General features: G+C 32.3%; 3 protein-coding genes across 4 annotated transcripts; all 3 read right to left on the bottom strand.

Moving 5' to 3' along the window:
• Window positions 1–7,096: 7,096 nt before the first annotated feature.
• LOC131609661 (probable WRKY transcription factor 24) lies at window positions 7,097–8,331 on the bottom strand. The gene is made up of 2 exons (XM_058881434.1): window positions 7,803–8,331; window positions 7,097–7,425 (listed from the first exon to the last, which is right to left on the bottom strand). Exons 1-2 carry the CDS (start codon window positions 8,249–8,251, stop codon window positions 7,248–7,250), a joined length of 627 nt encoding a protein of 208 aa, XP_058737417.1. The 5' UTR covers window positions 8,252–8,331; the 3' UTR covers window positions 7,097–7,247.
• A 2,606-nt stretch (window positions 8,332–10,937) lies between these two features.
• On the bottom strand, window positions 10,938–14,611 carry LOC131609660 (sphingoid long-chain bases kinase 2, mitochondrial). The gene is made up of 12 exons (XM_058881433.1): window positions 14,302–14,611; window positions 13,914–13,990; window positions 13,781–13,834; window positions 13,521–13,580; window positions 13,253–13,330; window positions 13,081–13,127; window positions 12,952–12,992; window positions 12,515–12,599; window positions 12,316–12,430; window positions 12,042–12,164; window positions 11,810–11,910; window positions 10,938–11,725 (listed from the first exon to the last, which is right to left on the bottom strand). The coding sequence occupies exons 1-12, from the start codon at window positions 14,447–14,449 to the stop codon at window positions 11,596–11,598; spliced, it is 1,059 nt and encodes a 352-aa protein (XP_058737416.1). The 5' UTR covers window positions 14,450–14,611; the 3' UTR covers window positions 10,938–11,595.
• A 5,422-nt stretch (window positions 14,612–20,033) lies between these two features.
• On the bottom strand, window positions 20,034–24,114 carry LOC131609657 (uncharacterized). 2 transcript variants are annotated; one of them, XM_058881431.1, is made up of 10 exons: window positions 22,773–23,641; window positions 22,552–22,688; window positions 22,282–22,455; window positions 21,848–22,084; window positions 21,647–21,747; window positions 21,486–21,558; window positions 21,326–21,394; window positions 20,832–20,939; window positions 20,587–20,712; window positions 20,034–20,470 (listed from the first exon to the last, which is right to left on the bottom strand). In XM_058881431.1, the coding sequence occupies exons 1-10, from the start codon at window positions 22,804–22,806 to the stop codon at window positions 20,276–20,278; spliced, it is 1,254 nt and encodes a 417-aa protein (XP_058737414.1). In that variant the 5' UTR covers window positions 22,807–23,641; the 3' UTR covers window positions 20,034–20,275. The 2 variants fall into 2 exon arrangements, with proteins under 2 accessions (XP_058737414.1, XP_058737413.1); XM_058881430.1 differs by lacking the exon at window positions 22,773–23,641 and adding an exon at window positions 23,726–24,114 and having other exon boundaries at window positions 20,038–20,470.
• Window positions 24,115–24,319: the final 205 nt, after the last annotated feature.

Below are 24,319 nucleotides of genomic sequence, written 5' to 3'. Positions count from 1 at the left end.
GAAGACCCATTTTAGTTCCTCACAAAAATTACACAATTCAAATTAGTCCCTCACAATAAAAAGAACCCGATTTAATCCTTACAAAATTTAACCGGACCACATTAGTCCTTCTATTAATACTTCTTTAAATCGGTTTTTTTTCCTACTTTTAAACCGTGATTAGAATGCCTAGATGTATTTTATTTTTTAAATACTAAATTAATTTTTATTTTTAATTTCATTTTTAAATAACTTTGATTTAATAAATTTAATTTAATTTTTAAACAATTTTGATTTAAGAATATCCAAAAAGCCAAAATTAATTCTTAGAAAGAATCGAACCCAAGAGTTTTAAACAATATCTTAAGTCTTTTCCACTAATAATATTAAATAATTTTGAATTTAAAACAAAAATTAAAAAATTTATACCAATGAGGTCTCAAATCTAAGTCCGATAAATGATAATCACTTTACAACTATATTGATATTAATTTGTTTGTTATTTAAAATAAGTAAATGTTTGTTCTAAATTATTAACTTAAGTTTTCATTATTAACAATAGAAATTGATTTGTCTAGTTGTAAAGTGACTATCAAACTTGAAAGGATTTGGGTTTAAGATCACATTCGTACAAATTTTAACTTTTTTGTTTTAAATTCAGAATCATTAATATTACTAAAAACTATATGAGGAATTATTTGTCATGAATGTACATTGAACTAGTGGTAAAGACTTAAGATATTTGTTAAACGTTATGGGTTAAATTCCATATAAAAATAATTTTGGCTTTTTTGATATTATTAATTCATAATTGTTTAAAAATAAAATTATAACTAAAAATTAATTTAGTATTTAAAAAATAAAAAATAAAAAATAAAAAATAAAAGCCAACGTGGCAGTCCAATCACGGTTTAAAAGTATGAAAAAAAACCGGTTTGAAAAAATATTAACATAAGGACTAATATGGTCCGGTTAAATTTTCACTACAACACGGAAGGGCTTCTAAAGCGCTTATTTTGGGCTTTAAAAGCGCTTTAAAGCGCTGTCAAAGCCAGCGCTGGCGTAGGTAACAAAAGCGATTCTGAAAGCGCTCTGGTAGACCCCCCTTTAAGAGCGCTTTTTCCAGAAAAGCGCTCTTGTAGACCGCCCCTATAAGAGCGCTTTTCTTGAAAAAACGCTCTGGTAGCTCCCCCTATAAGAGCGCTTTTCTAAAAGCGCTTTCGTAGGTTGCGTATTTTTTTTTATGCTTTTTTTAATCTTTAGCAGCGCTTTTTGTAACAAAGCGCTTTCGTATGTGGCCCTTTTAGAGCGCTTTTTAAAAGCGCTGTCGTTGCTAAATGAGGTATTTTAAAGTGCAGCCTGTAATTTGAGCCTCCCAGTTCGACCTGTAATATTTTTGACCTGTAATATATTTTCGACGATATATTTTCAACCATCGGTAGGACAATATATATATATATACTAATATAATACCATTATAATTAATATCCAAAATTATATATATACATCATTATAATTCCTGTCAAACAAACTAAATCTGTAACATCAACAATATTATACTTCAAATATTGACAACAGTATGAACAAAGTTAGTAACCATATATCCTAGAGTACTATAATTTGGTACTTCAAATCGACACAAATCCTACACGAAAAACTGATGAATATAAAATTGACACAAATCCTCTTTGATTTCTTCCAACTTAAGTCTCGCGCAAGAAGCAACGCGGAATTCGTTAAAGTACTACAGAACAAAAACATAATATGAATGATTTAGTTAAATTAATGTAATAAATTATAAGAAATTAAGTTCACTAAGTTATAAATTCATACCGTGATTGGAATTTCTAATTGATTCGTTTGAATGATTTCTTTCATAAACCTCAAAACATAGTATCCGCAGTCTGAACGGTTTCGCTGTATCGGACACTACATAGAAAAACAAATAACATTTTATAATTGTACGTCTTGTTTTATCAAGTAGCATAAATATTATAAGCAAAATTGTGAAAAATAATGTACCTGCACTTTGAATCAAGTAATGTTGTTTAATGGTAGTGCATTGTCAGTGTAAAAAAATGTTATACAAACATTCAATCAGAATATTTTAAAGTGTCAAATCATAAAAGTATTTTAAAATTTACAGTCTGACTTGGCGAAATACATGATTGTCATTGGTTGACAATTTACATTGTCAGTGCACCATTCCTTTTCTCTTTAAAAAAATGTTAATTTAAAAATAATAGAAGTTGTTTTAATATTTTTGTAAGTTACCCAAAAAAAAGTCGCATCTTTAAATATATATATATATATGTAATATCAATTTAGAATTATTTGATTTCATTAATTAAATATAAGTTCACATTTATTTATACTTTGGTATTGAAGCTAACCGATAGAAATAAGTTAATAAAATATGATATTTTCTATAAGATACAAAAAGCATTAAATAAAAATAAGTGAATGATTGTTTTTCTTTTTGGTGTGAACTTCCACCAGACATTACAATCAAATTCCAAGACACGCCTGAGAAAAATCAAATTACCTTTAACATTCTTCTCTGAATGTCAAGTTACTTTAAATTGATAGGTTTTAAACACATATAAATTACATACTACAAAAAAAATGGTAATAGAATGCACCAGAACAGTAATGCTTCTTTCTCTCATTTTAGAGTTTCTTTTACAAACAGAACAACATTCTCACCATTAATACATGAGAAAGTAGTTTTCATAAATAAATCAAATAAAACTCTTGTGAAAATTATAAAAGCAAATGCCCCACAAAATTGGCTCATTCGAATTACCAGCAAAATTTCAAACTACCGTTTACGCAACACTCGTACCTTTATTATTATTACAAAAGCAAAATCAACTCAACAAAAAATAAAAAATCCAGCAAGATGAATAGTAAACAAAATACTCAAAACCAGATATCACACTAACAATACCAACACCGCAAAATATAGGTAAATCTGAACCAAATTTATTACCAAAAGCAGAGTTGTCGTGTCATGGCTGCAAATCAGTGTTTATGTTGTAGTTTGACAGAGATCCACGGTTTTGGTTTGGAAGTTGTGGTGTGCTCACAATTGAAGCGTCTTCACAGTTTTGGAACTAAAAATCATTGGATCTGATGAAGGTTGTGAACGATTTAGTTCATGAGAGTGGTTGTTCCAATTTGTCGTTGTTACGTTGAGGAGTTCAAAGGCAAAACCAAAGAGTAGTTCAAGATTTATTTGGAAGCTGTGAAGTTACCCCATCCCATTCATCAATTGCAACACCTTTGCTATAAGCTGAGGAAGATTTGGTATCTAAATAGCATGTGCTTATATTGTCTATTAACCAAAGACAATATTCCTATTTCCTAACTTGGCATCTAGTCTTGACAATTCCTGTTTCCTGACAGTAAGTAAAATTTGAAAATATACATCAAAGTAAATAGAAGCATGTTTGTAAAATATGTATATGTGGTGTCGTTTTTTTACCTCCCCGTTTCACTTGGGAGTACGGCACACTAGACCCTTCACGTGAAATTTGGAAGGAGAATGTGCCCATGGCGGGATGAATTTTGTTTCAGTTCTTCCTACGATAACACACGAACTTTTTAATTATCCTACGAAAGAGGGAGGGGAAAAAGATCTCAAATAAACCCTAGGAGTTTTCTAAGTGTGGGGATTCACCTAGACTAGAAATTCTGGAGTCCGGGAGGTCGGTTATACATAGGGAAGGTTTTAAGCACCCTACATATCCGTAGTACTCTACGGGAACCTTCTCTGTGTCTATGTGTTTGTGTTTGTTGCTAATTGATTGGGAAAGTTTCTCCTTTTTGTTAGGAGAAGGACAATTGAATTAAATTAAAAGACAGTCTGACTGACTATTTTTGGTTTTTTTATTAGCTCGCTGAGATTGCTTGTGAACCTCATGCCTACATATCCCTAATGTTAGTCAGAGCTTTTTGTAGTTCGGAGAACTAATTAGGGAAATTAATTATTTTTGGTGCCTTGCTTGAAACTCAAGGTTGAAGCTTGAATTAAATCTCTGTTTACAGTGAAGAGACATGAAATCATCTTTACAGAGAGGTATTTCTACTATTCCACCACAAACATTAAAAGAGTGACAGAAAAGCTGAATTCATTTCATTCAAGAGGAGGACCTTACTTGCGTATGTGCAAGTATACCAGTCAACTGCGTCTTGAATGAAAGAATGATACTCAACCAAATTAGGGAAAGTTACACATGCCTGAGTTAACTTGCCAGAGCATGTCTTTCAAAATCCTAAATGGGAGAATGATTAAAATTGAAATTTAATGTTTGTTTGTTTGAATGTGGTGAGATAGGAGAAATATATCTCTATAGAGATAAGCTATATCTATCTACTGTATAAAAGATTTGACTTTAGCTGGCTTGTATGACGCCCAAGCTTGAGGCTTTTTGATTGATTTTTATTGACTCTGGGAGATGACTACACTGGGGATTAACTTAAACTAAAAGGTTTTGTATTCTGTACAAAGCCCAGAATTGAGGCTGACTCTAGTTGGAGAGTGTTTATTTGATGGATTTTATTTGGTGTTCTGTACAAAGCCTAGAATTGTGGCTGACTCTTAATTGGGGAATATATTATTTTCAGTCTTGTATGAAGCCCAAGGTTGTGGCTGACCGTTAAGGAAACTGCGTATGGATGACTCTTAAGGGGAAAAGATCCTAAAGGTTAGGAATCTTTTGACACAGGGGATGTGGTTTATCTGCCTTGTATAAAAGACAGCGCTTTTTTCCAAAAGCTCTGCTATAAGTTAAATAAAAAATATAACACGGAAAATATATAAGAAATTGTGTAAAAGCGTTACTAAAAGTCCCACCTTAGACAGCGCTTCTTAAAAGCGCTGCTAAAAGCTCACTTTAAAAAGCGCTTCACAAAATCGCTGCTAAACCGGTCACAAAAGCGCTGCCTAAAGCCCACTTTACAAAGCGCTGCCTAAAATCATTTAAAATTAAAAATAGATTCTATTCACTCTTTCTGCTATCGTTCTTCTTTCTCTAAGAGGAAAAACCTAAGCAAAAACCCTCTGTCACGCTGTCTGTCATCCTCCGTCACGTACCTTCGTCCTCCGTTCTCCGTCCTCCGTTCTTCTTTCAAGGTTTTTCTCACTTGATTTTCTGGATTTTGTTGTTGTTTATTGGAAAATGAATTAGAGAAGTGAAACAAAGTTGTTACTGAGTTTTTGTAGAAGTTGGAATAAGAAGTTTATCCAGGCCAAGTCTTCTTTACATGACCGTGAAAAGAAATTAGACGAGGTACATTCTAAAATCAATCTTTCCCTATTTTATTTTGGTGGAAAATGTGAGGATCATATCACCGATGCCCTAACATTTCCGCCGTTGTCAACAACCTTCCCTCCGCTAACGTATCTCCGTTATTGATCGCTAGGGTTCGTCGTCCCTCACTTCACTATAGTCATTCTCGTTCGTTCAATTCTCGAACTTCACTTCGCTGCCGCTCGCGTCTCCATCGTATCTGACATCTCCATTATCAACAATCAAGGTAAGAACTCCAGTTCTTCTATTCCAAAATTGGGGGGAAATTGACTCTTTTCATGTACCTTTTACCTACTCTCTTCAAATGTCGAACCAGTAGCAGTTGTGAAACCTTTATCGCTTTAAAATGTAGCTACCTTCATACTAGGTTTGAACTTTATTAGGTTGGAATTGAATTTGATCCTTGCTTTTCTTTTAAGTGGCAATTGATGATGTTTATTATTATATATACATTCAATTGAAGTTAGTTAAACTAGAACAAATTAATTTGTTTCTTATTAATCTTTGAAATGAATTGTGTTGGAAATCAATTGAATGTTATGTGTTGTTCGGGTGTGGCGGTTCAGAGAAATCTATCGGCTTCTTCCGTCTGCAGCGTTGTTGAGGTTCTGTTGTAGTGTTTAGCCCCGGTATTCTACCTTCCTTTGGCCAATCACAGGATCAACACTCTGCAGCTTTTCTGTGCATTAGCATCAATTTATTTATTTATCTATTTGAATAATTAGTGTTAATTAGATAAATTCCACTAGAAACTATTCTTTTGATTATAGTTTTTCTGTGGCAGTTTGTCAATTTTGATGACTTTTTTAAAATATTTTTCCAGTCCAATTCTAACTCCATTGGATTCTGAAACTAATATTAGCAAGCAGCACTTGTGGTGTTCTGATGAATTTGTGCTTTATACCTATCTTTGGAGCCTAATTATTTTAAAACAGCCTTACAATTAAAACTCACATTCAGTAGCAAAATCGTTAAATTGGGTAAAAATGTTAGTAGGTTAGTTGTTAATTGAAATAGTTAGTTAAGAATATGTGGCATCAGTTAGCAGTTAATTAACTATTAGTTAGAATGTGAATGTTTAGAGGTTGAGAAATTGTTAGTATGTTAGGAGGTGAATTGATTTTTCTCTGTTAGTTGTTAGTTAGATGTTAACAGTCAATTAGTTGTTGGTTCGAGTTGTAGGTTGTTAGTTTCAATTACAATAGGATAGTTTGGGAACATTTAGGCAGTTAGACTTACGACAGTTTGTCATATGGTAAATTATGTTTTGTTTGTATCATGGTATGAATTAGGATATTTTGGTGTATTTTTAGGTTATATGTGCAGATGTAGAAGATATAGATGAATAGCTTTTGTAATGATATATAATGGTGCAAAATGTGGCATATCTTTTGGTGTTGTTTTTTTGTAAAAGTATATATGTACAAGAGTTATAGTATATATAAGTACATTGGTGCAAATGTATATGGTATTGTTTTTTATTGGATTGAAGCTCCAATTTGTGAAAATCTGGTGAAATTTGTAATGGTATATACAGATGCAAAATATGGTGAAAACCTGGTGCAAATATGGTTAAAATATGTGCATATAAAATTGTATATATCAAACAGCGTTGTATTTTATATCAAATAGCATATAAAATTGTATTTAGCAGCGCTTTTACTTTTAACGAAGCGTTGTCTTTACCTACAGCAGCGCTGGAATAGACTGCACTTTAATACGCTGTCTAAAGCCAAAAAAAATATTGTCTAAAGTCTTGTTTGGCGTAGTAAGGATCTTGATTCAATATATAAATTGTTCAGAGTAAAATTAAGCACTTAATTAGTAAGTATAAAGTATACATAGAGATTACAATTACAACATGAATCATCATAAATTAAGTTAACGCTTGATATATACTTGTGCATACATGTAGGTATAGCCGTGTATATATATTTATAAACAACTTCATAATTACAAACTAGCAAGAAATTGAATTTGCTTTATAAGAGGAGTTAGGGTTTCCATAAGCTTCTCGCATGGATGGTTGTGAATTCCCTCGTACGTAGTCACCACAATGCTAGTATCTTTGGATAGCCTTTGCACTTGTTTCTTCACATTGCATGTGTGATGTGTGCATCGATAGTAGCTTCTTTATATTTTACCAATGCAAATTTATGAAAAACAAGAAAATGAATCATTCAACAAGTTAAGTAGAAGATGCCACCACAACCAATTCTAAAGAATAAACTTGATATCTCACATGTGTATATGCTACATATAAAAAAAAAAAAATCACACCAGATACATGGCATCAGAGTCGTCTCAAGTTTTTTGTAGCTCTGCGTAGATTAATTATTTTTAAGTATGACAAAACAAATAGAAACCATATTTAACTACGTTTTAATCGTAACAAATATTTTACAATATCCTATTTAATCATGACAAATTTTAGACTATGTGTAGTAGTCTGGCTCGTACGCCGTCAAAGAAGGTCTCGCATGACACATATACATAGAAATATCATACCTGGGATATGTGGTGTTCTTGACAGCTTTTTGTCCATATTTCCTCCAACGATAACCATCGTCCAAAATATCATCAACACTTCTTGTCTGAAACGCAAACCTTGGCACTTTTGTTGGCTTCTTCACTCTGCCACTCTTAACCCTTTTCTCCTCCAATTTCTTTCTCTTTTCTTCCTCATGTAGTTGATAACTCCCATTTTCATTTATACTATTCACCATATTAGAAGAAGAAGTGCATTGTTGAATATTCTCCATTAATAACGTCTCCTTAGCATCCTCAACAAGCAAACTATTGTTACTTTGTCCTAAGAAAAAATTGCCCCATGAGTCAATATCACCAATTAGTCCTTGATCTTGAGACTCCAAAGGATAATTTGGTAAAGAAGGCGTAAAGAAGAAGGGGATAGAACTAGAAGTGTTGTTTTGAGGTGGAGGGTCTTGGCTTTCCATTGGAATGAAGTGAGAAAGTTATGAAAATGATCTAGGGTTGAAATTTATAAAGAGATATTAATTTAGAGGGTGGAGGGTAGAAGAGGTTTGGCAACCATGACATAGCATGCATTGATGATAACGAAAAAATTAAATGCATATATATGAGGCACGTATTCTTTGTATTGTGTTATGTTATGTGAAAACTTTTAGGGCAGTTGAGCTGAAGTAGTTGAATTTAGTTGAGTTTACCATAGGGTGCAAGACAAGAGATGTACATAACTATAACTATATATTTATTCCATTTAAATATGTTTCTATGTAATGTAATGTATTGTTGATAGTGCATGAAATGAAATACTACATTCTCTAGGCCACCACTTTAACTTCCACACGCTTTGAATATAATGGGCTGTTTACCTACCTATAAAACTTGCATTAAGTAGTATAGTTTGCTTATGTCATCACTTGAAATGTTTTAGTCATTTTTACTATATTCATGAAAATTAATATAATCAATAAGAGGCCTGTATTATATTGAGAATTCATTGAAAAGGTTTTATTTGAATGGAAGTGGACAGTGGTTATCAAGGATGCACGCCTCTAGACACACACAATATATATTAGATATTTCATAAAAAATTTGATTCAACAAATATCCGAAATTTGTATAGTACAACAAGTATTACACAAATTAAACTAACTCAAAAGTTTATTTTATTCTTTGCTTTGACACATGCTTCTCAAAAATAATTAGAAGAGTTAAAGATTTGTCAAAATTAAAATCTTAAGACATTAGATTTGATTAAAATAATTTTAATTTTTTTATAATTGATGGATAAATAAGTAATTTTAAGTAATAAAAGAAAGTTGACTGTTTAAATGGGAAATATTGATTAATATAATTTAATTATTTAGTGTCGTGATTTCAGGAAAATAAGTTTTTATGTGATTAAACAATTTTGATTTAATGATGCGTAAAAGGGCGATTAATATAGTTCAAAAATAGTTTTAAATATTAAAATAAAATTGATTAATAGATGAGAAAATTGGTGATCCACAAACAGTGTAAAATAGTTTCACACTGTTAATCAATCACAACCATGTATTCAATTACAGCCCACTTTTATTTTAAAAAAAATTTAGTGACCTGACATATTGTTAGTTTTCTATTGGATGACAGTGTAAAACTATTTTTCACAGTCTGTGCATATCCATTAAACCTTTAATAGATTGCAAAATATTGAATAATAAATTTATAATTAAATATTAAAAAATATTTTAAATATGATATATCTGATTAACCAAATAATAAAAAATAATTAATAATTATAAATAAAATAAATGATTAATATAATCTATAGTTTTATTAAATTTTTAATAAAAAATATTATACACAGGGTCGCCCCTAGGGCCCTAGGGTAAGTTTTAATAAGTTTTTGGAAGTGTAGGTTTACCAAAAAAATAAATAGAGGCCTTATTTTGTTATTGGTTAACCATAATCAATATATTTTAGATCTTTTTAACCACAAATTAAGCGTGAAATATTTAGAACTCTGTGCAATATTCCGCTTTTAACGCCTTAAAATGGCCGTGTTAAAAACCATATTTATAAATAATAATCTTTTAAGTTATCTTACATAAAAAGAATATTTGAAATTTAAGTTTTTTTTTAAAGAATTTTGGTAACGTTTTTTCAATTATGATTTTTTTAAAATGATAAGCAGAGTGCTTAGATGTGTTGATTTTATTATCCAATGAAAATAAAATTGATTAGAATAATTTAATAATTTTACATTCTAAAAAACATAAAGTTAAAATACATTAATCTAAAATAAAAATATTTTTATTATATTAAAATATTTAATATAAAATTTTGTCTCAGGCTTCAAAATGTGTTGGGGTATATTGCGTGTTCTTGCTTCGTAACCAGAAAGAGCAACAGTAATAATGGTGCATAGATAAAAAGGGAAAATTTTAAAATCTAAATCAGATAAGATTATCTATTTTGGAAATTATAAAATTTTATTTCCTGTTATGAATATTGAGGTTGTTTTCATGAAATATGTAATTGCCGGAACAAATAATAAAGTGATAGCCTGTAAGAATAGAAAGTGCAAACAGTTAGACATCTCAAATATCAATAATAATTTACATGGTTTTATACTCTGCCATGAAAATTGAACAGAAGTTGGTAAATTTATTGAAGCCTCCCAGTTACTAGGAGGGTTAAAACTAACGTCTAATTTGATTGGTTGAACTAACTAGGAGTGATAACTAAGTAAGAAAATGCATACTTAGAAAGAAATTAAAACTGCTACTTTGGACTCCAAAATAAAACTATAGTTTGGTGAACATCATAAAGGATAGATATTCAAACATTGACTATATCAAAAGAAAAAAAGTTAAGTTGTAACATTATACATTACACTATCAACATCACAACTACCATAACAACTTACAAATTGCATTAAGGCTACAAGAAAATAAAGAGAAAACAATTAATTTATCTCAAGACAGGGCCAACCGTGAGTGGTGCCTAAAGTAAATTTTGTAACAGATTTTTTCACTAAGGGAGAGACCATAGAACTGTAAGTTGAGCCTTTTTATTAGTGTCATGATTCATGAGACCTTTTAAGAATAAAACAAAGTTAATCACTAATAATTATTTTCAGATGCCTAAAGTCATCATTGCCTCATTTCTTAACCCAATTCTCTTGCTAACTAAGCCTTAGAATGTGTTCCATTGCTAAAATAACAAACACTACTGAACATTTTATTACCAGCATACTTATCCAGATTATGCATCCACCTCATAGCAGCACGGTCACATAGCATAGTTGCACAAAATACTGTTAAACACACATTTTTGCTGAAGACAACTAATTGCTACATTCTATTAGAAAACAAACCAGTGTTTATCAGAATTACTACCAAAAGCCAATAGAACGGAAAAGAAATAAAGCACAAGGTAGTGTGTGATACTGAAGCATCATTCAGAGTATTGATAAATCTCAGGCCAGTCATTTGAGTAATAAATTGACACTACCTACAAACAAAAAGATGCAAAATTTTGAAGAGATGCGTGGTAACTATTTTAACCTTCCAATCTGTACAGTTTTTTACATTCTATAAATGTAGAAACATTTTACAGTAATTCAGTAAAGTATACATCAACCCATTTTCAATTCAAATTTATGACTTCTTGGCTTCTCACCCTAAGGCTACAAAAAAATGATGTAGGAAACCTACCCTGATGCTTAAGCAATTAACACGAAAAAATCCTCCTCTATTTAAATCTAACAAATTACAAGGCATGAAAAGCATCATCTCTTTTTTGTCGAATCTGTTATACTCTAAAAGGATCAAAATATCATCTGAATAGCAGCAGGGAGAATAGAGATCTTTTTTGGAAGGAATCCCAAATGCTCTCCGTCAGATTGAATATAGATGCCACCCTTGCCTGAGATGTCCTCCACCTCAATCGAAAGTACACTACGATACAAACATCACTCCAAATGAGTATAACCACAAACCTTATGTAAACAGGGTCATCTAAATATTTGAAAAAGATGATACCTTCTTGTCGATACATTTTTAACCGAGAGATGTGTCCCATTGTAAAGTTTATGTAATTTGAGAACAAAATCATACCACTTGAAGTCCTGAAGAATCACAACCTGCAGAATTTATGTGAAACTACAAACTTCAATAAAAGATGAGTAGGAGTTTAGGAGTAGGTTTAGCTAACAGATCGCTAAAAATAGATTATAATCTTCATCACTGAGATCCTTTAGAAAAAGCATTTCACCTCTAAATTTCCTGTGAAAGGATCAGCATTCGGTGCAATTTTCATGCCGCCGCCAAAGTATTTTGCATTACCGGCACAAATAGCAGTCACTTGAGGAAATGTAACCCACTCGCCTTCGTTGATCTGCATTTTCTCACGTAATATAAAACCTTTATGACACTTCTAGTGCACAGTGCACTTACATAAAAGGCTATAGAAGAGCTGAACTTATACACGACCGATAGAGACAATTTACTGTTACCTTTCATAGCAAGGGTAAAAAATTAATACTGACCTTGATTCTCAGATCCTGATTTTGATGTCCCATGAAGGCTTGCAATGCCCCGATGACATAGCACACTTTTCCAAATGCCTTGTACCTAGCAGCATGAAAACCTGCCTTTGCAGTCCTGCAAAATTTGATCAACTATGCAATTTATATACAATTTCCGTGTTGTTATATGCTTATTTGAAAACTTCTAAGTAAGCCTTACAAATGAATGTCAGCAATATTTATGAAGTAATGATGTTCGCAACTTTCTCCAGTAATAACTCCGACATCTATCTTTGATCTCAACCCTAAAGAAAAAAGGATTCATTTCCTCTAAAATGAGCACTCACTTTAGTTGGTAAAGTAAGACATCCCAACCATTGATGAGAAAATCACTAGTTGATATTCTAACACATGCAAAAAATATCAACCATTTGGTTAACTTATCAACAATTAAGATTACTTACTTTACCGTCTAAAGTGATTGTTCATTTTAGAGGAGTTAGATCCAAAGAAGAAATGTATTAGAAGGTATTAAGGAAAAAACTAAAAGAATTTGTAGCAACATAAGATGTGAGGCTAGCTACACCATGCTAGAGCTATTATGACACAGCTAGGCTAGAAGGAAATAGCAATTGTAAGACAAGAAAAAGATAAAACCTCTAGCAACGCGTTCAACAGCCTCACAGGGATCATCTTTCCTAAAAAAGAGCAACAGATGTTTCTATTAACTTCAGTTATATAGAAGTGCAATGCAAAATGAATGAAAATACAAAAGAACAAACAAACCATCCAAATGTTCTGGCAAAATCAGAACCGGTCCCCAAGGGGATGAGCTGCATAAAGACAGAATATAGTTAATGATAGTATCATTCAGGATATTTGTTAGGGATTTGAGAAACGCAAACCACATGCAATGAAAAAAAACTGAGAATATGGCATTCTGGATGCTGCTACTCACACCGAGAGCAGTTGAACGTGTAGACTCATTCATTTGATTAGCAACAGGTTTTCCAGCCCAGAAAAACCCATTAACAACCTGCTTATAATGAACTGAGGAACATTAGGCGCAAAAGGAAGAAAGAATATAGAAATTCGTCAACAAATACGCTTACTACTAAGTAAATATGTTTTACAATCAACACATCAAAAGCACGCTTGGTTGAGCCCTTTCTAATAAGACAGAAAATAGAAACTACTAAAAGATTTCACTTCGGTACAATCTATACCTCATGAAGAGTTCCATCACCTCCAACAGCAATGACAGCATCAGCCCCTTCCCTTATAGCCTATATAGCACGAGATAACAATCACAATATATGAACTCATTAAAACCAATATAGTTTATGACTAAACTTATGTGCGTACCTATGTATCCGATTGTAAAACGTAACATGTTGTAATTGATGAACCAAACAAACAACACCTATAATCACCTAAGTTTAGTCCTTAAGCTTATACCAATGAATTTAAAACCCTTGTAACTAACCTCTCTCGTTATGTCAATCGCATGACAAGGGCCTGAAGTTAAGGATTCACATATCTATTCAAAAATCAAAAAGGGTATAAACACGTGTATCATGAAATCTCAGATAAACAAACACATAGTTGAAAGGACTCACATTGCATTCTTTACCAAGGCGAGACTTAAGATATGGAACTAACTTCCTCCATTCTCTACCAGTCCTCCCATTAGCACCTACAACCCAAGTTGATTGCTTCAAAATTTCATACAACACTTAACTTAAGCTTTGGAAACAGGACAGCGACATAGCAATAATTTTAAAAGATAAATAAATTACACTTGTTTCGGACACGGACACGGACACTTACGCTCTTACATGTTTTCAGAAGTGTCAGTACTACATAGCCTATAATCAATAACATGTCTAGCTAACTAACTAATTAACTAACTATCGATAAGAGTGTCAATTATACGGAAAGAATTGAACATTCTATGAAAAAGGAATAATTATTTTGTGAGCAAGCAAAGAGGGAAGAAAAAACTACCTTGAGGGTTGACGACGAATACAAGGTCCCTTCGACGGGAAGAAGAAGAAGAATCAATGCCATGGAAGCGTTCCGGTGTGATAGGTTGGAGCTCTGATCTGAAAACCATGTTGTTAGGCATGGAAAATCCTTTACCCAATGCTACCATGGATGATTGTGGTGAATTGGGAGAAAAAAGTGAGGAAGAAGCAACAAGGAAAGGGATTCGTTTGGTTTGGTCCTATCTGTGGAAGATATCGCTGGTGTTGCGACTTGTCATAAGAACTGTCGTTCTAACCAAAGCACTTTTGTTTGGTTTTTTCTCGTGTGTGTGATTTAATCAATTTTTGTGAGTTGTCTCAACGAGTTGGTCTCTTTCAAAATCAATAAAATTCATTTAATTCGGTTTCATTTAATTTTTTCTATAACTTTTTACACGAATTCAAATTAAATCAAAACCAAATAAACATTTAGAATATGTATGGTTAAGATAATTGAAAAAATTTAAGAAATTTAAAATTTTAATTAATTTAAATTTTTCTTATAAAGGATTAAGATAAATCCTTATTAGATTTTTAAGTTCATTTTTATAAATTTTAAAATTTTTAATTCAAATTTTAAATTTTAAAAAAGGGGTGAATTTGTAATTTTTAAACTTAAATGGGACAATTTATAAAATTTTAAAATTATTAAGAATTAATTTGTAAATTTTAAAATTTAAAAGGGACAACTTGTAAAATCTGAAAATTAATAAGTAATAATTTGTAATTTTTTGAAAATTTTGAGGATCACTTTTAAAATTTTGGAAAATATGGTACCAATTTGAAAATTTTGAAATAATAACATTAACTAATTTGACATTTCAATTTTATGGAGTATGAGAGAAATTTAAAATTCTATTATTTTATATGTCATTTCAAAATCATGAAATTTAACTTCAACAAAATATTTCATAGATTTTTATCATTTTAACCATTCTTAAGTTTTTTATCCACCTTAAAATATTACATTCTCTCATTAAAAACCCATTCAAACACACTATTACAGTCCGTTTTGTTTAATCGAGGGGAGGGGAGATGAGGAATTTTTATCTAAGGGAGGGGTGGGAAGGGGAAGAAATGGGAATGATTTGATTTAAATATATGTTTGGATAGAAGCATGGTCATTGATAAAACATTATGGATAAATCTTCCTGTCGATCATTTAATTTTTTCTGTCGATCTGCGCATCAACCTTTTGTTTGAAGAAGATCATTTATTTTCCTGTCGATATACGCATCAACCTTTCAGTTGAAGACGATCATTTAATTTTTCCTATCGATCTGCGCATCAACCTTTTGGTTGAAAAAGATCATTTACTTTTCTATCGATATACGCATTAACCTTCACATTAAAGACGATCATTTACTTTTCCTATCAATATACGCACTACCATGAAAATTCACGAATACTCCTGGGGTTCGGAGATGCATCTCTTGACGCACCTTTTTAAAACATTTCTCAGACCAAATCGAATAGGCACCCCTATTATGCAAAAATATAATTTGGAGATGCATCTCTGTATACGTAAAAGGCACGTCCGAAGATGCATCTTCTTAAACACCCCCCCTTTAGAAGGTACTTAAGGCCTAGGATGACCGTACTGAGGATGTGACGGTGACATGTCGGCGTGTTTGGAAGATGGATAAGGCAGCCATAGAGGGAAGACTCTTTTAGGATGGCATTCCATAGTTGGCCCTTGTGAAAAACATGTTTGTCGAGTTATGAGATATCGTGCAGTATAGGCAGAGGAGGAGAAGGCAGGGGATTCGACAAACCAATAGTTTATGTTTAGATGTATTTTTGGACAAATATTATTTATGGTGTTGACTTTTTGAATTAATGTACAACTTTTTTAATTTCATTTAACTTTAGTTTGATTTTATTTTGATTTTACTTCAATATAAGTTGGCCTCAAAAAATTACAATGTTGGGACAATGTGCTCTGTTGAAATGATTCTAGGGGATTTCCGAAGATGCATCTCCAAAAAATCCTCATTTGCAATTAACACGCTTCCAATAACTTTCAAGGAATTTTTTGGAGATGCATCTCTGGAAACCCCTAACAAGCATAGAGAGATGCATCTTCGGGTCATATTTCATTCAAAATAAGGTGAATATCATAATAGCGCATTTTGGTGTAATTTTGGGTGCGCTCAAAGATGTATCTTCAGACGCTTGAAGGACATTTTACGATTTTCAAAGATGAGGAATGCACACATAAGGGTGGAAAGAGCAATCCCACATTAATGAAACTTATGCAATGGGCCAAATGAGTCTCAGTGCATGGTTCATTAATTTGCTCCAGCCAATAATAAATATAAAACAATAAATGATTTTTACTTGTTACCATATCTTATGTAAGTTATCAAACTAGACTTAATGCATCTTTTGTTCTCTTAACTTAATTTAATATTTTGCTTTAGTCCCTTAACTAAAAAACATTACAAAGTAGTCGCTTAAAAACCATTCAGTTGCCTGAAATGATCTCTGTCGTTAGTTTTTCTGAAAAAAAAACGTTAATTTTTTGCCTTGTTGGACATGTAAAATATGACCTGGAATTTTTTCTCTCTCTTTGTTTTTCCTTTATATGCATGTTTCATATTGCTCCCTTAACTCTACGTGCACATTTCACATTGGTCCCTTAACTGTATTATAGATTTTAAATTAGACCTTTAACTAAATTATACTGTTTCACTTTGGTCTCTAAACTAGTATGTTACACCACTGTTTTTTCCCTTTCTTTTATACCAGTGTTTTGTTTCATTGTTATATCATTGTTTTGTATGTATGTTACACCATTGTTTTGTTTTAGTTATAATGGTACAATATACTAAACACATAGTTTCTCATAAAAACAATCATTAAATCAACAATAATGTTACATAGAATTCTCATGACATGTTCAAAAAGTGAAGTACATTGATAAACTCAAAATTCTACAAACACAATGCTTTACCCTAATTCTTTTTGAGATACATTGTTACAAACACAAGATTCAATCCTAAGCTCAAAATCTCAACCACCGTGGACATTTTCAACCATCCTCTAGTGTGGAAAACCCTCATTCTTCAATTATAAAATTTTCTTCTTTTTCCTTTCAATCTTCAAATCCCTTTCATCAACAATTTCATCACCTAACCACTTGAAGAAATTACAACTCTTATCGTGTGATTTCTATAATTTCTACAACTCCAAAAAATTTCCAATAGTTCACAATGTTCGTATCATCGACAATACGAAGAACATTGTTATATTGGCAAAAACACTTCATCCTTTTGTTTCTATGAAGCACATACCTAACTATCCCAAAGCTTTGATTGTTTTACATTGAAGCACTGCTTGTATTCTTTGACATTAGGGACAAAAACATGCAGCAATGGAAAGATGATGATCGAACGTATAAGAAAATGAAAGAAGGAAATATGATGATTGAACCATACGAAAGAAGGAGAAGCAGATGTCGCTGATTTCATAAAACGCGGAAAACGGAATAGGGAAGATGATGATTCAACCCTAGAAGGCTTTTATAACACACTTTCTAAGTCAACATTTTACCATTTGCTTAGATATCATGCCACATAGTCAATACTTAACTTTTTTTGTGAAGAACTAATGACAGGTAACATTTTAGGTAACATAATGGTTTTTAAGAGATTATTTTGTAACATTTTTTAGTTAAAAGACTAAAGCGAAACATTAAATTAAGTTAAAGGGTTCGATAACTAATTATGCCATCAAAGTATATATATTTATGCCCAATTCCTTTTAAAAATATTTTTATTAGCAATATTAAAAATATCTAATTTGTTACAAGTGAATGGAAGAAGTGTTGGAAAAATAACAAACATAGAGAAAAAGAGAAACAAAATAACAACACAAGAGATTAACGTGGAAACTCCAAAACCAGAAGAAAAAAACCACGACCGTTATCGATAGACAACTAGAGAATAACACTATGTAAAAATTGTTACAACACATAACATACCCTCAACTAACTCACGGCCCCCAGTACACCCACCCCCTCCAAAACAAATATTTAACTACATCTCACAACACTCTAACACAAGAGAATAAATAAAATCAAATACAAACTTAAAGTGTTTTTGACTGGTACATCTTGTAACGAATAACTTGAATCTTTTATATAGCCTTAGACTCCCTCTTCCTTCACAAAATTATGCGATGTGGGACTTCTTCAATATATATATTTTCAACCAAACCCAACAATCTCCAACTTGATTGAAAATATTACGTAAACTTTCATTGTCTTCACCGACAATCATACTCCACTATAAATAGGCCCGGCCCAAGGGGTAGGCCAACTAGGCAACCGCCTTGGGCCTCCAATTTTTTTCTATTAGCATTTGGAGTAATATACACAGTATTGTAGTGATTTTTGTATTGGTTATTATAGAAAATTTTCCTACGCTTGTCAGGTAGTGCAGCTTTGGTTGTATGATTTTCAATTTAGAGAGAGAATTAGCAAAAAATATTGGAAAGAATAAAGGTAGCCAGAATAATAGTTAAAGCATTGCATATAAAAAAGATTGATTCAACCTAACATATTTTAGTATATACTAATATATACTTTTGGTTGTAAAAATATTTAAGCTTTATTGTTTTACCATTTTATGCTAAACCCACATTAATAATAATAACTTATATTAAAATTAATTTATTTAAGATCAATATTGTCTTGGTCAAGATTGAACAAATTGGTTTTATTGTCAATTTAAAAGTAATATTAAGTAAAATCAATTAGAAAAAATTAAGAGAAAAAAGGAAATGAACTGAAGTGTAAAATAGTTTTACACGGTCAATTAATGGGAACATGCATTACAATAAATTTCAATTTTATTTTTAAAATACTGAAATGACATGATAAATATAAGAGTTTTTATTGGTTGTATGTGTAAAATTATTTTACACCGACAGTGCACTATTTTTAAACTAAAAAATTAATATTCTTTTTTTAGTCTAATTGTCTAACTACTTGAATCTCATGGTTAAAATTGAATAGATGAGATATAGTCAATTCAAAATTGTCTAGTTGAATATCCTTTACACAACTATCAATTAAGTTGATGTTTAAAGAAATAAAATTTTAAAATCTAATAAATAAAATTTAATATTAAAATTCGCCTAGACCCTCAGTTTAGATTGGGTCGGCCCTGACTATAAAAAATATCAACATGTATATTTTCAATCAATCTCATCAAGAAGAACTTCTTGTTTTTTTTTTTTTTAATAGTTTTACGGCTAAAATTTCAAAGTATATATATTTATACTCAATTTCTTTTGAAAATGTTTTTATTAGCAATATTACGGAAGCAGAACTTGATGTTTTTATTAGCAATATTACGAAAGCAGAACTTGATTTTTTTTCTAATAGTTTAACAGCTAAAATTTCACTCCTTTAAGATAAATAAGTATGATACGGCGGATTGCACAACTACCAATTAAATTGATTTAAATGGAAGACCTCGTGTTTGATGGCCCTCAACAAAATGGGATTATTTGTTTCATTTTTCTCTATCACCCTTTTTATCTCTCTTTTTTATGTTAAAGTGTAGGAACAAAATTCCACCTTATCCTTCGTTTCTGTTTTAAAAGTTTGTTCCTTTTTGCTTCTTCTGCTCAATAATATCATGGCTATTTTAACCTCTTGAGTATTACTACTAACAGAAATCTAACTAAGAATTTTAACAATTATAAAAAGTCTGACATCAAGCTTTTAAAATATTTTACTTCTCCAGAAAAAATACACCGAAAATGTTATATAATGTACAACTGATGCCAACCTGACATTATTTCAGCAAATACAATAGTTTCTTATAATTTTATATGAAGAACTGAACTCTAAAAATTCAGAAGAAAATAAAAGGTTCAAAACTCAAAAGGCTAGGCAGCTTATGATAATAAAAAAAAACATTGTTAGGGAGTAGAAATGGTGATCAAAATAATGGTTTCTTTCCATTTAACATTCCCAACAAATGATCAAGAACTTTGTTCCCATCATCACGCAAGCCAGAATGCATGAACTCATTAGTTATCCATAGTCTGATCCCTGCTATTTGAGAAGCTGTTTCCTTCGAAAGGTTAAAATTCACATACATGTCTTCATAGTAAACGGCGGCTGCAACAGGTACCTGTGACCATAGATATGAATCAAGTTAACAGAAAATATAATATGAATGTATACATCTTCAAGTGCGTGTACAGAGACAATCATAGTGGCGCATGAAATGAGTGTGAAGTAAACTACCTTGTTGTTATTAAGAGCCTTGGAGTCATATAATCGGGGCCAATCCTTCTTCTCGGACAATATATGAGCTACTTCTTTGAATGGTTTCAAGGCATGAATCTCATCAAACATCCATGGGAAAATCATCTATATAAGAAATGAAAATGAACATGATAAGAAAAATGATATCCTTTATACCTCTGAGCATAGATATGAATGGTTGATGCATTGCATAGTAAAGAACAATGATATCCTTTATGCCCTACCTCTCCGGTAAAATATACAGGGAGTCCTTCTCTAGCAGCTTTAATTGCGTCGAATTTTTCATCGGCTTCAGTCCTTATTCTGCTGGCAGACCATCTACTAGAAGAACCCTGCAGAGCAGTGTTGAAGGAGAACACATATCAAGCATGTTAGAGATATAGTATAAAACCATTCACATGCCATTACCCAACGGTACAATCTTTTTGGTTAGTTAGTTCATGACATGGTACCCGAGTCTCTATGACCAAATGGCCTAGAGTCAATCCTCGATGCTTTCATTCTTCTAATAAAAGTTAAATTTTAATGCAAGGTATGTAAGCCTAAGCATTATGGACGCTTTTGGTCAAAGGACTCTTGCATGAGGGACATGTTCAGAATACTATACTCTTTCTGGTCACTATTATAAGTACAAAAGATGCGTCAAATGTTGATCACTATAATAAACAAAAGTTGGTCAATGACGGTGCATACACGAGCAACTGAAAAGAACTTTTACCTGACAATATATAGATTCATGTAGAAGAGCATACAATGGATTAGTATCAACACTTATCGAGCTTTCAAACTGCATAGAACAAAAATTGGAGGTTGTTGGTTTTCAAAAGAAAACATGAAATTTGGGATTCATAATCATAGGAAAGCAAAGATTTACTTACAGCATTTAGGAAGTAGTGGCTTATTTTCTTAGGTGATCCTGGAACTAAAGTTGGATCCCACACTCTCTCAAACCTAGAAGGATAGTACAAAACAGCCGAGAGATTAATTTGAATTCAAGATAGTTGGAAAGAAAAAAAAAAACTAGGTAATTACGCATTACATATAGTGCAGGTTCTCGAAACCAGAACTAGATCCTAAGCCAGAGAGCCCAAGAGTCTGCAACCCTCTTGGGGTTAAGATGCCTCCAGAAGGAAGAGCTACCTATGCTATGCAAAGAGAGAAGGAAATAAGGATTGAGATAACTTAGCTCATACTTTCATCTTTACAAAAACAAGAGAAAAAGAGTGAGAGAGATAATTACCCCTCCTCCTTCTTGTTCAGCTAAATAACTAACAAGTTCTTGAACAATTTTAATATCCTGAGGGTATCTTTTGTAGTACTTCTCGTTTTGATGTTTAACTTGCTCAAAGCTTGCTCTGTATACCGAATCTGCAGTGCAGCCATCTCCAATCGGAGGAATTCCACCTGTCATAAGAGCTTGCTGCAGTCCTTGTGGCGCAAAACTCAAATATGTGACCGCACAAAACCCACCGTAACTCTGTCATAATTTAAAAAGAAAATGAGTATAGTAACCAATCATGGAATTTCAAGGGTAGTACAAAATATTTTCAAATCACGAGCTCACAAATCAATGGCTAGACAATTGTTAGAAGTCACAGATTGTAAAGCCAGCCAGGCTCGGCATCAAAATCAGCAGCTTACACAAATACCATTAGAAAACAACTATGTCAATACCTGTCCCAAAATGGTCCAAGGTCCAGCATTTGGAACTAAGCGAACACGAATAAACTCTGCATCATTTACTATACTATCAGCTCGAAAATACTTCAAGAAGTCAGCTAAGTCAACTGCAGACTTGAACTGTGACATTGATGACACAGACAAAGGAGTTGATAAGCCTGTTCCTCGCTGCATACAAGTACATAAATAATGGAACAGATTACTCGTAAAGTTATCTCACGACAAAAAGATAACGATACAACACAGGTATCCATAAAAACACACCTGATCCATTAAGATGAGACGGAACTGCTCACAAACTTTATGAATCCATCCACTAGATTCAGTTGGTGGTCGGCACTCAAACCCAGGTCCCCCTTGCAAAAACAGTAAATATGGCAATGATTGCTCTTCTTTTCCAACTGCAACAAAACAAAAGACTTGTAAGGAAAAAATGGCAATATGATGAAGGAGGATGATTCACAAGATTAAGCACAAGTGCTCACCCATCAAGCAGTCAATAAAGCTACTACTTATCATACAAAAAAATTTATGCAGCTGATCAAAATCTGATTTTGTTGAATATTGACTATAGAACTAAAACATAAAACAATATGACCAGAAGAAATCTTTACGATTCTGGACACGAGGAAAGTAATGTTGTTGTAGCTGCACTCATACAAAGTACTAAAGTCAACACTCGACCATATCATACATACAGTTTGGCTCCACCAAAACAGAGGACATTCCATAATTAAATGCATGATCCTCATCTACAAGGCAACCACATTCCTCAGAAATATGACAGTTGTACTGTAGGAAATTCTCGGGACCAAAGTTTACCAGCAATACAATCGAAAACCGTGCCTATTCAAACAAACACATATCATATCAACAACCGACCATGACCTTGTCCCACACACATCATCCCAATTATATAGTACTAAAGATTAAAGGAACTCAAATAATCTCTTCTGATCCGATTAAAGCTGAAACAAACTGGCCCGATATACCCCTATAACTCCATAAGGAAAATAGCTTAATGAGGAGAAAAGTAAGCAAACTCACATTTTATGGCACTTTAGGCCTTTTGTGATTAATTCCAAACTTCAACCTCAAGTAAGAAAAATCCCAAGCAATTCAAATCATTTTAGGTTCCCTTTAAAAGAAAAAGCACCAAGCACTCACTCACTCACTCAGAATCCAATACTTTGGATCCCACCCCAGATGCCCATTAACAAAATATTCACTATAATTACTCACACCAAAAAGAAAAAACTTTAACCTAACTAGTATAAAACACAATTGTCAAAAACCCTATCTGGGTTTTCCTTCATTTCACAAAAAGATTCATTAATCACCATCAAAATTTCATTTTTTTTCTCCCCGAAAAATCCCAACAAAAAACCAACAACGTTAAACCTTCATGCAACGATGATTGATACTGTGCAACTGTTACCTGCAACTACTTCACGAGCAAAAACAGTGATCTTAGGAGAAGACTGTACGCCTCGAGAATAATCGAGAGGAACGGTGAATCTGTGATCACGCAGCCGGAGTGAAGGAACGGATGACCAATCCCCGGTGACGTGCTCCGGCGAGGAGGTAGAGGAGGAGTCATCAGTGGCGATGGTTACTCCGTTCATTGGGAGGATTGAACTCCGGCGAGATTGTGAGAATGAATGGCTGGTTGAGAAAAGAGGTGATGAGAATAATGTGCGAGAATAGTGATGAGGTTGATAATGGAGTATAGTTGAAAGAAGAAAAGGTAGTGGTGGCGCGTGAGATAACAACATTCTGTGAGGCGTGTGTAATGAGATTGTGGTCAACGATTGTAAGATTGAAATTTTAAAATGTTCATCTTCATCCAACGGTATGTAATTTGTGTGATTTTAATTTTAAATGAATAATAAATCATCTTAATCTTTTTTTTTTAAGATTAAAATTCATTTTAGTCTTTAATTTTGTTTTTATAAGAAAATTAGTAAAAAAAAAATGGAGATTAACTTTGCTAAGTTGTTTAACCGATTAATATGCAAATTGACATCATCTT

This window comes from Vicia villosa, linkage group LG6 (assembly GCF_029867415.1).
Source record: "Vicia villosa cultivar HV-30 ecotype Madison, WI linkage group LG6, Vvil1.0, whole genome shotgun sequence".
Taxonomy (NCBI): Eukaryota; Viridiplantae; Streptophyta; class Magnoliopsida; order Fabales; family Fabaceae; genus Vicia; species Vicia villosa.
This window is presented reverse-complemented; position numbering and strand designations above follow the sequence as displayed.

Excerpts from the sequence above, each read along its gene's own strand:
- LOC131609661 (XM_058881434.1), bottom strand. The coding sequence starts at position 8,251 with ATGGAAAGCCAAGACCCTCCACCTCAAAACAACACTTCTAGTTCTATC. Across the intron at positions 7,426-7,802 it reads AAGAACACCACATATCCCAG|AAGCTACTATCGATGCACAC; the intron begins GTATGATATTTC and ends TAAAATATAAAG.
- LOC131609660 (XM_058881433.1), bottom strand. The coding sequence starts at position 14,449 with ATGGTAGCATTGGGTAAAGGATTTTCCATGCCTAACAACATGGTTTTC. Across the intron at positions 13,991-14,301 it reads ATTCGTCGTCAACCCTCAAG|GTGCTAATGGGAGGACTGGT; the intron begins GTAGTTTTTTCT and ends CTTGGGTTGTAG. Across the intron at positions 13,331-13,520 it reads GTGATGGAACTCTTCATGAG|GTTGTTAATGGGTTTTTCTG; the intron begins GTATAGATTGTA and ends CATTATAAGCAG.
- LOC131609657 (XM_058881430.1), bottom strand. The coding sequence starts at position 24,062 with ATGTTGTTATCTCACGCGCCACCACTACCTTTTCTTCTTTCAACTATA. Across the intron at positions 21,559-21,646 it reads TTCGAGAACCTGCACTATAT|GTTTGAGAGAGTGTGGGATC; the intron begins GTAATGCGTAAT and ends CTATCCTTCTAG. Across the intron at positions 20,471-20,586 it reads AGGCTCTTAATAACAACAAG|GTACCTGTTGCAGCCGCCGT; the intron begins GTAGTTTACTTC and ends CTATGGTCACAG.